The sequence below is a fragment of the Vanacampus margaritifer genome, chromosome 16 (assembly GCF_051991255.1).
Source record: "Vanacampus margaritifer isolate UIUO_Vmar chromosome 16, RoL_Vmar_1.0, whole genome shotgun sequence".
Taxonomy (NCBI): Eukaryota; Metazoa; Chordata; class Actinopteri; order Syngnathiformes; family Syngnathidae; genus Vanacampus; species Vanacampus margaritifer.
The window spans coordinates 18,651,147-18,664,473 of record NC_135447.1 but is presented as its reverse complement, the minus strand read 5'-3'; the positions used below and the strand labels follow the sequence as shown (position 1 = coordinate 18,664,473).

The window sequence follows — 13,327 nt, the reverse complement described above, 5'->3', positions numbered from 1 at the left end:
ATTTTACAACATGGACCTTTATAATAGGCTTAGGTATGCTGATTGTGCCATCTTTATATTGGATTGGGCTCACCTGTCTTGTTTCTAAATACTTGAAATGACTCCGGAGTTACTTTTGCCACGTATTTTCTGGATTGTTGTTATTGGTTAATCTTTTGGTTACTAGGAGTTGCTTAGTACTTGCATTTTTGTTTTGCTTAATTTTTTCTATTTTTTTAAGAAAATATTGTTTAGATATGTTTTGTTTTTTTGTTTTTCATGGAGTCGCATTGTGCAGTGGGTTTTAGATTTTGTGACCGTTCTGGGGGGTTTCTGTTTGAGTTAAGAGTGGGGGAGGAACTCTGCTCAATGGTGAATGTTGTCATATTTGCTGCCATGAGAATTCTAAGATTCTGCCAGGTTTCTTTTTTTGATGTTGGATAATGGTTTAGGTGTAGGTGTAGGTGGCATATGATGAGGCCTTACCTTCACCTCTTGGAATGTGAAGGGGTTAAACCATCCAGTTAAGAGGGGTAAAGTAGTAGCCCATTTAAAGTCCCTGTCATCTGACATATTCCTTTGAGAGACCCACCTAAAGAATGGGTCCCAAGATAGATTAAGCTGCAGGTGGATTGGTCATTATTATCATCCTTTTCTCCAAAGGCCAGGGGTGTATCAATTTTAATTCGTAAGGGCATCCCTTTTAGACACCGCTCAACTAAAATGGAGGTACAGGGTCGGTACCTTATTGTTACAAGGGAAATCTTTTCAGTTCCCGTAACTTTGGTTAATCTTTACGGTCCTAATTTTGATCATCCTGTCTTCTTTAGGACAGTGTTCTCCCTAATAAATTATATTTCACAGACTAATTATTGGTGGGGATCTAAACTGCACTCTGGATCCTTATTTGGATATTTCCTCTACAAAACGGAACTCATGTTCCAATATGAGGGATTTCTTAAAAGCATATATTAATAACTCCAATCTATCTCATGTGTAGAGATTTTTCCACCCAACAGAACGTGATTACTCTTTTCACTCACATTTTCATAATGTATACACCCATATTGACTACTTTCTGTTAGATTCTAAATTACTTCCGTAAAATTTATGATTGTAGATATACGATATACTAATTTCTGACCATGGCGCCCTTACATTTTTGCTTACGTTTGACGGTTTACACTCCTCTCGACAGGTGTGGAAGATGGATCCTCAACTTGTTAACAAACCACAATTCTGCAGGAACAAATGGAAATATTCCTCGAAATCAATAATACCCCAGAAATTTCTCCAGGCTTACTCTGGGAGACCTTAAAGGCCTATTTGGGAGGTTATTATTTCCTATATGGGCCGCAGAAATAGAAAGAATACTGCTAAGATCCAGGAGCTAGAGGAGCAAATCCATTGTCTTGGTAAAGAGAATGCAAGGCGTCCCCTCTCTGGATAAATATAGATACATTTTATAGTTAAGGCTTCAGTACAACCAAATTGTTTCTACAATGATTTTTAAATAATTTATCTATTTGAAACAGAAGTATTTCGTATTTGGCGACAAGCCTAAAAAATTACTGGCTTGACAATTGCGTAAACTAGAAGGTCTAGAAGGCACAATCAATAAAGCCAAGTCTAAACAGGGAATTTCTCTCACATGGGTGAAAGATATCAATGATCACTTTAAAGAATACTACGAAGCTCTTTATTATTCTAAATCAAATGTTGAACCTCATATTCTGGAAGATTTTTTATACAGATTTTTGACCTTCCTGCCCTTTCACAAGATGATCGCAATCTCTTAAACAAAGATATCACACTTCTGGAACAAGATGCTGTAATAAAAATGTTAAAAAGTGCTAAAACTCCTGGCCCTGATGGAATTCCCTCCGAACTATATTAAAAAATTCTGACACCTTAGCACCACATATGTTTACAATGTACTTGTGGGCTCTTGAAAATGGCTCCCTACCACAAACTCTTAACGAGGCTTAATTATTATATTATATAATACAAGAAAGACAAGGATCTGGAAGACGTGGGAAGATAGAGACCTATTTCCCTCCTTAATGTGGATCAGAAAATATTGGCGAAAATACTTGCTTACAGGCTTAATAAATATTTTGCCACACTGGTAAATTCAGACCAATCTGGATTTATTCCTGTTAGAAACTCTTCATCCAATTTAAGACTCCTTTTTAACATGCTGCTCACCGCTCCCTCAGGGGATGGGTCAAATGCGGAGAATGAATTTCGCCCCCACTTAGTTGGGTGTGACAATCAGTGGAATTTACTTACTTACTTACTATAATGAACCACACTCCTTCTGGCCTGGTTGATTTTGTAGTTATTTCTCTTGAAGCGGAAAAGGGATTTGACCAAGTTGAATGGTCATATATATTTAAGGTGTTGGCTAAATTCAATTTGGGAGATACATTCACTGCTTGGGTTAGATTACTGTACAAGAATACTGATTAATGGAATGTTGTCTTCTCACTTTAGATTAGTCAGGTTTCCATCCAACTGTTTCCAAATTTTTATGCAAATTTTGTGAAAATGCGCAAAACGGACATGCGAATAATGCCCGTTTCCATCCGCTCTTCTTTTGCGAATATGCGCAGCGAGATGACGTTGTAGTGACGGAACTTTGGGGCAATGGGGAGTTCAAGGTGGGAATGTTGGTTTGTCTTGTTGGCTTCCCTCCTGCATGTAAGTGAAGTGTCGTTACATTAAGAGCTGATGTTAATAAAGCCATCTAAAATTGCATTAATGTTTTTTTCCTTTAACTAATTATAAAAATAATCGTGTTTCTTTGTCTCCCCAAACATATTTTACTTTATTATCCGCCATTTATTGTGACTACAAATGTGCGTGTGACATAGTATCAGTGAAAACGTGCGACGTAAATCCGGTCTTGTAGTCGGTTATTCGCAAAACCTGTTTCCATCGCCAAAATGCCCATTTCTTTCACTCAATTGCAGGAAACATATAATCTCCCTAAGAATAATTTCTTCAGCCACCTACAAATTAGAAACTATCTTCGTACCTACCTGGCCTCTATAGAAGGAGATTCCTCAACTATTTTAGATCAATGCCTTTCGCAACATGTGGATTCTGATAGGAAGCTGTCACGTTTTGACTTCCTGCTGTCTATTCATTTTCCTTCAATGACGGTCATTAAATCTGCATGGAAATCTGAAATGGGTATGCAAATTTCTGATATGATTTGGGACAAGAGCCTTAAGGAAATTAACACCTTTTCTATTAATTCAAGGCATTGCCTCATTCAATTTTGTGTTGTTCACAGGCTCCATTATTCAAAATCGAAACTCCATAATATATTTCCAGATATATCAGAACAATGTGATAAGTGCAACCAGGCAGAGACAACTCTACTCCATAGCTTTGCCCTCTGTCCCACTCCCAAGTCATTCTGGAGGCGCATCTTCCAGACCTTTTCCGAGGTTCTTAACATTCAGCTGGAACCTGACCATTTTTCGATACTATTCAACTATTCAGACTCTATATCCATTTTAATGTCACTTTACTATATTAATTTACATTTTTGTTGTATTTTTCTTTCCTTATTGAAAAAAAGAAGTTCATTGTTTCTCTGTTTTATGTTGTACAATTCCATTCAATAAAATATATTTGCACAAAAAAAAGATGATAAAGATTATCATACAGCAAGTATAAAATATAAAACAACATATAAAACAAATTATTTTTCAAGTACAATACTAAATGTGTTCAGGCATTCTACTACAAAGATGAGATACTAAGTCACGTGACAGCACACAATTGAAACAGGTGGCGAGGAGGCAGAGCGGGAGCAAGTCTGCCTGTGCCTGCTCTCCTCTCAGAAGTGGAGTGTGTGGTGACATACCTGTTAACTGTTTGACTAAATCGCAGCAGTGCATAAAAAAGCCAAACTGAAACTAAACCACTAGATCGATATTACTAACTTGGTATCAATAAAATTCATATTTGGATCGATCCGCCCAGTACTACTTTCCAAATTAAGCGTAGACTTCCTATTTGACCAAACCTGAATTTAGGCTTGACTCAAATTCAAACTAAAGCCTTCCACATGCAAAAAACAGACAGAGGTTTATATAACGTGTATAACAAATATCTTACCAAGGACAGGTGTGTGATAGACCTGATAGTAGTCCTGCTCAGTGCGTTTTGTAGGAGTGGAGTAACTAATGTTTTTCAGCCCAGTTTTTTCCACACATCGATTTCTAGCAGACTGCTGGTCCAGACTGAAGAGGGAGGATGTCCAAGTACAGTAACAATGTGGCTTCTTGAAAACGGCAAGCGGGAGCTCCTACAAACCAGATGCACAAATGTTCATGTGTTTCACGACTCACATTATTTATTGAATTATTTATATCCATTTTCTTACAACCGATCCAGGGGTGAGTGTTGGTGAAGAGTGGGCATACTGTAGATACATGAGCACTGGCGTGCACAGGTAGACCTCTAGTGGTGCTCACACCCTTGCCCCTCTGCCCTCTCTAAAAAAGTTAGTTTCTTTGGAAAGTTAGTTTTTTTGTTGTTGTTGTTTGTTTTGTTTTTTATAAGCACTTTACTGAGGACAGGTCAATGTTGACACAATATTTTCAATAAGCTGCATGATTAATCACGTGTGAAAAAAAACAAAAAGTGTCCCCTGCGCGCGCGCACCCGACCTAGCTCCGACCTAGCTCTCTCGCTCGCTCGCTTCCTTTGTCACGTGAACGTTAAATACCCTGCACGGTCGCAGTGTGGGATAGACACACACACACATCTCCTTCCCCTGCTGCTCCACCCCAGCCAGGTAACTGTGTTATGAATGCAGTGAAATTGTATTGTTTGTTTGCCCTCTATTCCCTACCTATAATCATTTTGTTGTGAAGTAGCATGTCTCATACAGCACAAACAACTGAGCATAAATTAGCCGATATTAGCATGCTATATATATGCTATATGCTAATTCAATAATAGATAACGTGATAACCACCACATAGTAAGACTAATGACGGTAAAAGGAAGCTCTCTGTGATCCGTGCATTGAAAAGCATTTGACTTTGGGTCATTGTAATATGATTTGTGGGGATTATTTTTACTTCAAAATGTGATGAACTGTTGTTTGTGTCTGGTTTGTATTATGCTAGTAGTCACCGGAAAAAGCAATCAAATACGTTGTCGGTGGTCTAAACATTTGCAGTTTCTTTTCATAACCAATATGGTTGTTTCGTGTCGGGTACATGGTTGTACTAAGAAAGCTGATGGAACTTGTAAATTGGGATTCTATTAAATTCCAAAGATCCGAGCACAAGAAGGTGATTTCACAAAATCACTGTGATCACGACGCAGACTGTGGTTAGCCAGTATCAACAGAAAGATGAACCCACGAAATGTTCCAAGATCTGCTCAGATCATTTCACCACAGGTTAATTAGTTTTCCTTTTACGTCTGTTCTTTTATTAGGCATTTTTAGAACAGTAACCCCCACCTTACAATAAATGGCTTCTGTAAAATAGCGTGCACGCATGCAAAAACATTATGCCAGGGTATTTTAATGATTAATGCTTTAATTATTCAATAAGTGCATATAATAAGCTAGCTACGACATACCTTTGCCATCACCAACACATTGGAGTTCACGGTCATGCTGGTTGATTGTTTCAATTGATGTCTATGCCTTTAGTTGTTCAAAGGTTTACGCACTCTTCGCATTTATAGTTCACGGTGTCTATGTACGTAATCGGTGGCTGGCATGATCTTCCTTCTTTAATGTAAGCTATAGGGATCCCGGCGATCAGTCCAATTCTTGTAACGTACCGCTGGCGTTCCTTTGCCTGTAAGCTTTCCCGGTACAAAGTGGACTTTGGGGTGCTCATTTATGTCAATTTAGCCATTTTATTTTTATACTTTTGTATCGGCTTCAAACCGCAACATTCCAATACAATATAGGACAAGGTAGCTGGACACGCCCACCAGCGGACTTCGTGGAAACTATCTATGGATTGCGAGGGCGCAGACTTCGGACTGCGAGAAGTCTGCCATAGGCAATATATTTATTTACTCCAATCAAAGTCATTAGTGGAAAGAAATGTTTCCAAACCTTGTCAGTGCAAGTCTCGATGCAGGACTGTGTCGTTAGATTGGTTTGATATGAGTGAATAGGGAAGTTGTTGATAGTGTTGTTCACCAATTTGAAGCAACCTCGCTGGTGAGCATTCCTGACTGTGGCAAAAGGAAAAAAAGAAAACAATATTGAATATGATTTCAGGCAACAAACTGATTGGCTATCATTTCGCTATCAGAATAAATATGACTGTTTTTCTAGCATACGTATACTTGACTTAAGAGTAAATGATCAATGAAACAGAAAAAGCACAAAATGCACTCACTAAGCTCTTTATGGAAAATAATTTCAAGATTGTATTTGAAATCTAATCCCTTTTACAAATAAAGCCTAAATATGACTTAGAGTCATTTATTCAACAAAATGTTTACTATTGGACTTCATTTTGTACTTGTATATCCCTTTGTTTCATCCCTCCATTTCCTATACATTGTGACTGACTTCAATGGGGGCACCAAAGATACCCATGGAGTCTGTCCTAGCAGACTTTTGATGTGGGGAATTTTCTAAACTGCAAACCCCTAGTTAATCATATTAACCATTTTTTATTGTAAATATATGGAATACATATATTTCTACATATTTATATTCAGAGGGGCCCCAAAATTTTACAAGTTCTTGCTTAACCATCCTTCCACAGAAATGTATTTTTTTCTCAAAACTTTGGACTACCCAATAAGCAAACAACCTGACAAATGGCAGTGATATAATTGGCGGAGGTAATAATCACCAGAGTGGGACTTCAAAATCAGAGCGCTATTGTGGTAACAGTATGTTTATTATCTTTGCTTTTTTCATAAGATCTTGGATTGGTTCTTGTGCTTTTTGTTTTGGATCAAAAATTAAGCTCAACTAATAAGCTCATCGGCACACTTACAACATGTTAAAATGTTGTGATTACCATGCAAACATGCACCAACATTTCAGCAAATGGAGCAAATTGCAGGGAATCACTGTATTTAAGATCATGCTGGTAGAGCCCTACAATACAGCCAGGTAGGAATCAATGTGGATTATTTCTGAAGCGGAGAAAAACACTCAAGGCATGTTTGTATGAATCCTCAAAGGGCACGGACGGTGGTAGAATAAAAAATAGATAGAACATATTTTTCAAGGATTTAAAAGTGGCCTGAAGGAACAAGTGGATTAAGAGGCTGAAGCTGAACTGTTGTTGAATTGCTTTGTCAGCAATTTGACATTGACATACTTGTGCAGGCCCTCACAACCCCCACCTTTTTGTCTTTACCGTATGTGGCCTGCTCGTGACCAGTTCGCCCAAAGTCAGCTGGGATAGGCTGCAGTTTAGGGAGGACCAAAACTTCCCAAATTAAAAAATAAATAAATGACTAAATAAATAAAAGAATAAAAGTGAAAATTAAAACACATATAAAAAATATAATTAAAAACTTGAATACAAAAAATAAATACAAATGGAAATTGTCACGTTTGGGTTCTGTTTTTCCTTGTCTGTCTCCCTTGGTCTTGTTAAGTGTAATCCTGCCCTTCCTCGTGTCAACCAATCAGTGCCCTCTGCCACCTGTTTCTCACCCCAGGTGTCTCTTGTTATCTCATTAGTGTGTGTGTGTATTTAGTCTCCTGTCTCCCCTCTCTCTGCGTCGATTCATTGTTGTTTTCCTCCCATTATGCTGCCAGTTTTTTGCCTTGTTATCAGCCCCACGTTATGTTTCATTGCCATTTGGAGTTCGCTTTTGTTTTGTATAATCAAATTCCTTTTTTTTTTTTTACATCACCTCTGCCTCCTTGCCCTGCTTCCCTGCGTTTGGGTCTTCCACCAAACTCCACCCTTCTGACAGAATCAATCGACCACAGAAGGACGCAGCGGGGGCGCTGTCATCCCACATAGAAATACTTGCCTCTGGAGCTTTGATGATAGCATTGTTGGACGAAGCCCTGCGGCCTTGGCTGGTGGCGCTCTGGGTGACTGGTGGAACAGTCCTCAAGTCCCCGTCCCGGCTCCACGGCAGCCTCAGTTTCGAGCCTTTTCGCCTGTGAAGCTGCCGCCCCGGGCATCCTCGCCTGTTCCGCTGCAGCCCCTGGCCTCCTCGCCTGTGAAGCTGCAGCCCCTGGCCTCCTTGCCTTGGCCACTGTCGTGCCAAGTTTCTTCACCTCTGCCATGGCTGTTCCAAGCCCATGATTGTGGACAGGCGGCGCACGTCCTGCTGCTGCTATCTACTCCTGGTCCGACGGCGCATGCCCTGCGGCCGTCCTTTGCTCCCCATTCCGGCGGCGCATGCCCTGCCACAGCCGCCTTCTGCTCCAGTATGGCGTCCGGGACGCCTTCAGGACCGGCGCCACCGGGCTCCCCTCATCTGGCGTCCGGGACGCCCTGTGGACTGGCCCAGACAGATGGGCCAGATTCCCGCCTCCGCGCCCCCTTCCGCCCGCCCTGTTTTTGGACTTTTTTTTGTTTTAGGAACGTCTGGGAGCCGTCCCTTGAGAGAGGGGTACTGTCATGTTTGGGTTCTGTTTTTCCTTGTGTGTCTCCCTTGGTCTTAAGTGTAATCCTGTCCTTCCTTGTCAACCAATCAGTGCCCTCACCCACTTGTTTCTTGCCCCAGATGTGTCATTAGTGTGTGTGTGTGTGTGTGTGTGTGTATTTAGTCTTCTGTCTGCGTTGATTTATTGTTGTTTTTCTCCAGTTATGCTGCCAGTTTTTTACCTTGTTGTCCTCCCCACGTTTTGTTTCATTGCCATTTGGAGTTTGCTTTTGTTTTGTATAATTAAATTAATTTTTCTTTTATTTTTTTACATCACCTCTGCCTCCTTGCCTTGCTTCCCTGCGTTTGGGTCCTCCACCAAACTTCACCCTTCTGACAGAAATAAAAACAAAATATATCCATAGATAAGAAATAAACCCTTCGAATTTGCGCTAGGCTAGGCACCGGGAGCCCTTCGAAAGGTGTCCAGACTCCAGAGTCACCGACACAGGCAACGCAGCTGGATCTGCCGGGATGTCACAGAGCGCACACGCAGCTGAATCCGCAGGGATGGCACAAAGCACGTCAAAGTCGCCAGGCTGCCCGTCAATTTAGTGCAGCGGGGAAGCAACGCATTTGCTATATATCAGCACACGAAATGCTCACATTTCACACAGTGCAAGTCGCACCGTCTCCGCTTTCCACATGAAATATAACTTATCTACTTCCAAATACCTCTGCGCCATTTCCTTGTTTAGCCCTGCCGCTCAATGGCATTAATGTCACTGTAGTAAAGTGACGCCATGCCGCACGTATTGTGTGGAAAAATGAAGTGTCTCTGTGCCACCGCCCCACTCCAGATTTAATAAGTTATTAAAAAAAATCTCAAGTATTTATACGAGTCATGAATGGGAGACAACGTCCGATTCCGATCGAGTCAGCAACCACGTGATCGGACATCGCTAATATCTGATTTATCTGATTTTTTTTTTTGTGCCAAATAGTCACAACCATTCAAATTAACATACAGTATAGCATTTAGTGCTGTCATTATCGAAAATTTTTAAAATCGATTGACTAATCTGATTAATTTAAATTTTGCATTAAAGTGTATTAAAAAGCATTTTTCCCCCTAATTACTGTTTATTAACCAGTGATTGGTGTTTATTTTATATTTGTATAGGGATTTTTTTTAAAAAAGGGGGTGGGTGCGATTGATCTAAGTACTATGTTACCTGTTAGATAAATGTATATTAATTATTCCATATTTAGTCTTTTATTAATTGCAAAGCATTTATTCAACATTGTGATTATTCAACATTGTGACCTCTGTTTTAACTGTGCGAGTTGGAGTCAACTACAATCACGAAGGTTCATGACAAGACAGGAACTGTGCCCTCATCACAAGACAAGTGGGCGGAGCATTTTTATGGTTGAGAAGCTTTTAGTGTAAAGGAATGTTTGAAATGTTTGCATTGTTGCCTGTGTAGTGACTAATTCCTGTAAATGATTGTCACATTGCTGCTACGTATTTCCCCAAACCATTCAGAGCAGTAATGTCCATGTGATAGGTCAACCCAATAAAAAGAGGAAAAACAACAGAATGTGTCAGAATGGGCAGGAGATTGTGATCTACACATCTCTGTTCATTCTCTTCGCGAGTAATAAGAATATATATGTCTCTTGTCTTCCTTCCATGTCTGTTTATTAAATGTTCTAAGTTGCATGACCCTGACAATTCTGGTTCGGTCATTGTTTTCCAAAGTAAAAACAGGTGTTTGTAGATGTCTCATTTTGATTAAACACAAAAGATATTCAGTCTTCTGTCATGCAGAAATCCATAAACCAGTGAACAATTACTGTTGATATGCTGAAATGAGAGGATTTGGACAATTTTTTTATTAAAAAATGGCTCCAAACGATCACTCGATTATTAGAATAATTGCCGATTGTTTTGATAATCGATTACTTGTCAATTAACCTATTTTTGATAGCTCTAATAGCATTAGACATTCCGGTTTGGAAGGTCTGTTGGCATAAAGCTCTTTTTTACACTACATTTAGCAGGGCGCAGCGCAAAGTCATCAAACCCATTCATTGTGTATGTGACGAGAAGCAAGGATCACAGAATGGAGCATTGCTGGACGGCACAGAGTGGCAAGAAGACTTTTGCCAAGGCGGCAAAGCGCCTCCAATTGGAGAGTGATTAAGCGGTATTCCGGGGAGCTAATTTACAAGTAACAACATAATCAAACTATCCAAGTTTCTGTCGAGCCATTTGTTTTTTTCTGCTGGTTGTGTCCTCCTCCTTCTTAAAATGAGCAAAGTCAGGGCTCTCTATTGCGAATCTAGTCAAAGTGTGGTCTAACCAGCAGCAAAATCTCCTGTTTTACTTCCTGGTAGGCTTCTACAGGTACATCAGCACTTTCAAATATGGGCATGCTGGCAACTCGTCATTTAACGTTGACTCGCAACGCTTTCACACTGAACCAGTGCTGTATAAAAAGGGCTTAAAAGTTTCTATTGTCAAGCTGCAGCAATGCCATCTGGTTGAAATATAACATTTGTGTGATAAATCGAGGCAGTTTCAGTGCTGGTACTTTTCGAGGTCTCAGAGTACGTCAAAAATGTTTACTTTTTACTTTGACGAGAACCAACAATTCGATGTGCTGCTATGTTTGGCATTAACTTGACTTAGAGAGATGTTTATGTGCTGACAGGAAGTCAACATGTCATGTTGAGGCTGGTAGTCTACACTGGAATTTACAACTAAATAGATCTTGGTGAACCTGGAATGGGTTACAGCACACCAAATACTCACAGTTCAGCACACGTGGATTCACCTATTTGCAGATTTTATCAAATATTTTCATTTTTTATTTATGTTCTTGCTTTTCGTCCGTTTTTTGGAGGGGTGAAAACCTTTATTGGTAGTTAATTCTTTATTATTAAAAAATATATATCTTTAACGTAAAATCCCGCGAATAACCTTCACCCGTGTTTAATATGCATCCCCAAAATCACCCTTAAAAAACTTTTCCCCCCCTGTATTTGTGTATAATATTGTCCCTTGATTTACTGGTATCCTTTATTATCAGAGTGAATAATATGATTATGAAAAAGATTCAAAACATATCAATAAAGTGTTAATGCTTTTAATTACATTATGTGAAACATATTGACTTACGTTGTGTATGAAATGCGCTATAAATCAGTGATTATTATTAAAAAAAATTTTTACAAACCCTATAAGTACTTTGTAGTTACAGGTAATACCATACGATACGATACGATATACTTTTATTTTCCCCGTGGGGAACTTTTTCCTGGACTCCGTCCAGCTGCAGTTTACAGTAAAGAGAAAACAACAGAATAGAAAGAGATCAAATTAAAATTAAATAAATAAGAAGTGCAGCAACTACTTAGAGAAGTACATTGCACACACCCATATACACACACATATACACACTTCTCTATATATATATACACACACATGAGTATGTACACAACATTGCACCATATATCTTATTGAGTTAATGTCGGTTGTTAAGCAGTTTGATGGATGTTGGCAGGAATGAGTTGTTGTAGCGGGGGGCCCTGAATCTCCTGCCGGAAGGCATAAATGTCTAAACAAAGTGAGCAACATTTTGTTTATTTAAAGCTGCCCTATGTAACATTTTTTCCCAAAAATATCTTTACAATAGCCTTTTTATTTGACCATTTATGACTGAAACATCTTCTAATTTAGTAGACTAAAACCTTAGATATTCACAATGGGTATTCCTGCAAGCTTCTGGCAAAGTTTTCAGACTGGATTCGGGTTTGAATTTCCTGCCCTCTGTCCGTGGATGTTACGTCTACCTACGTAAAGAAGGGAGTGCGCAGTAGAAATGTGAAATTAAATTTCCTGCATTGGGCATCTTTAAGCCTCCCTCCCTTGATTTGTTTATTTTTTTAAATTGGGGTGGGGGGGGGGGTTAAAAAAAAAAGTGGTACATGCAATTTTACTTTGTGTGTCAATTATATGCACATTATTGCTTTTCTCAGGCCGTCCTGGTCCCTATCCCCAGCAAAAAGCGAGGGTCCACCATACTTCTATTTCCACTATTTAAATTGTGGCGATTCCCCCAACAAGATTAGGGATCCACTTAATTGTCCTACTTGCATGTGCTAATCATGTAGAAAGAATAAAGAAACTTTCCTTCATTTTCACTGAGGAGGAATTGACTCACGTTTTCGGTGACCTGGCATCTGCTCCTGCACCTTGTAAATGGAGAGACGTCCCACGCCGCCGCAAGCAGAGCCCCGCTCACCCCGACATGCCAGACTGCAATCCTCATCGGCAACCTGTGGGCTATTGATTTGGTTCCCACAGTGACATTCAGCGCCATACTCCAACCCTGCAAACTGGTATCCACTAACAGCACACATACAAGCACATACACACAAAACAAGAATACAGTAATTGTGGGAATGCTAAACAGCATTCCCACTTCTGTTGTTTCTAACTTTTATTATTTCATGCACTTATTTCTTTTGCCGTGCAATAACTCCCACATAATACATCCGATTTACACCATTCAAATTTCAACTTGCTTCAAAAAGTCACGCCTCCCGGGGATTATATCGTCTGATTCCACATTACAGACAGTATTCGCACAATTTAATGTCAAATATCAACTTTTCCCCATTCATTTTCAATGATTGCAGTTCAAGTTTTCTTTGTATTCGTCATTTATCATTTAACTACAATTAAAAAATTGTAATCATCAAATAATTT

General features: G+C 39.5%; 1 protein-coding gene across 1 annotated transcript in view; it reads right to left on the bottom strand.

Annotated features, from left to right (window-relative positions):
- The window catches only part of wscd1b (WSC domain containing 1b), a 64,390-nt gene that overhangs the window by 18,901 nt on the left and 32,162 nt on the right, over positions 1 to 13,327 (bottom strand). The window contains exons 5-7 of the mRNA XM_077547588.1: positions 12,780 to 12,964; positions 6,086 to 6,207; positions 4,114 to 4,303 (exon numbers count right to left, since the gene is read on the bottom strand). Of these exons, the coding sequence (XP_077403714.1) occupies positions 4,114 to 4,303; positions 6,086 to 6,207; positions 12,780 to 12,964 (497 nt within the window). The remainder of the gene's footprint in view (positions 1 to 4,113; positions 4,304 to 6,085; positions 6,208 to 12,779; positions 12,965 to 13,327) is intronic.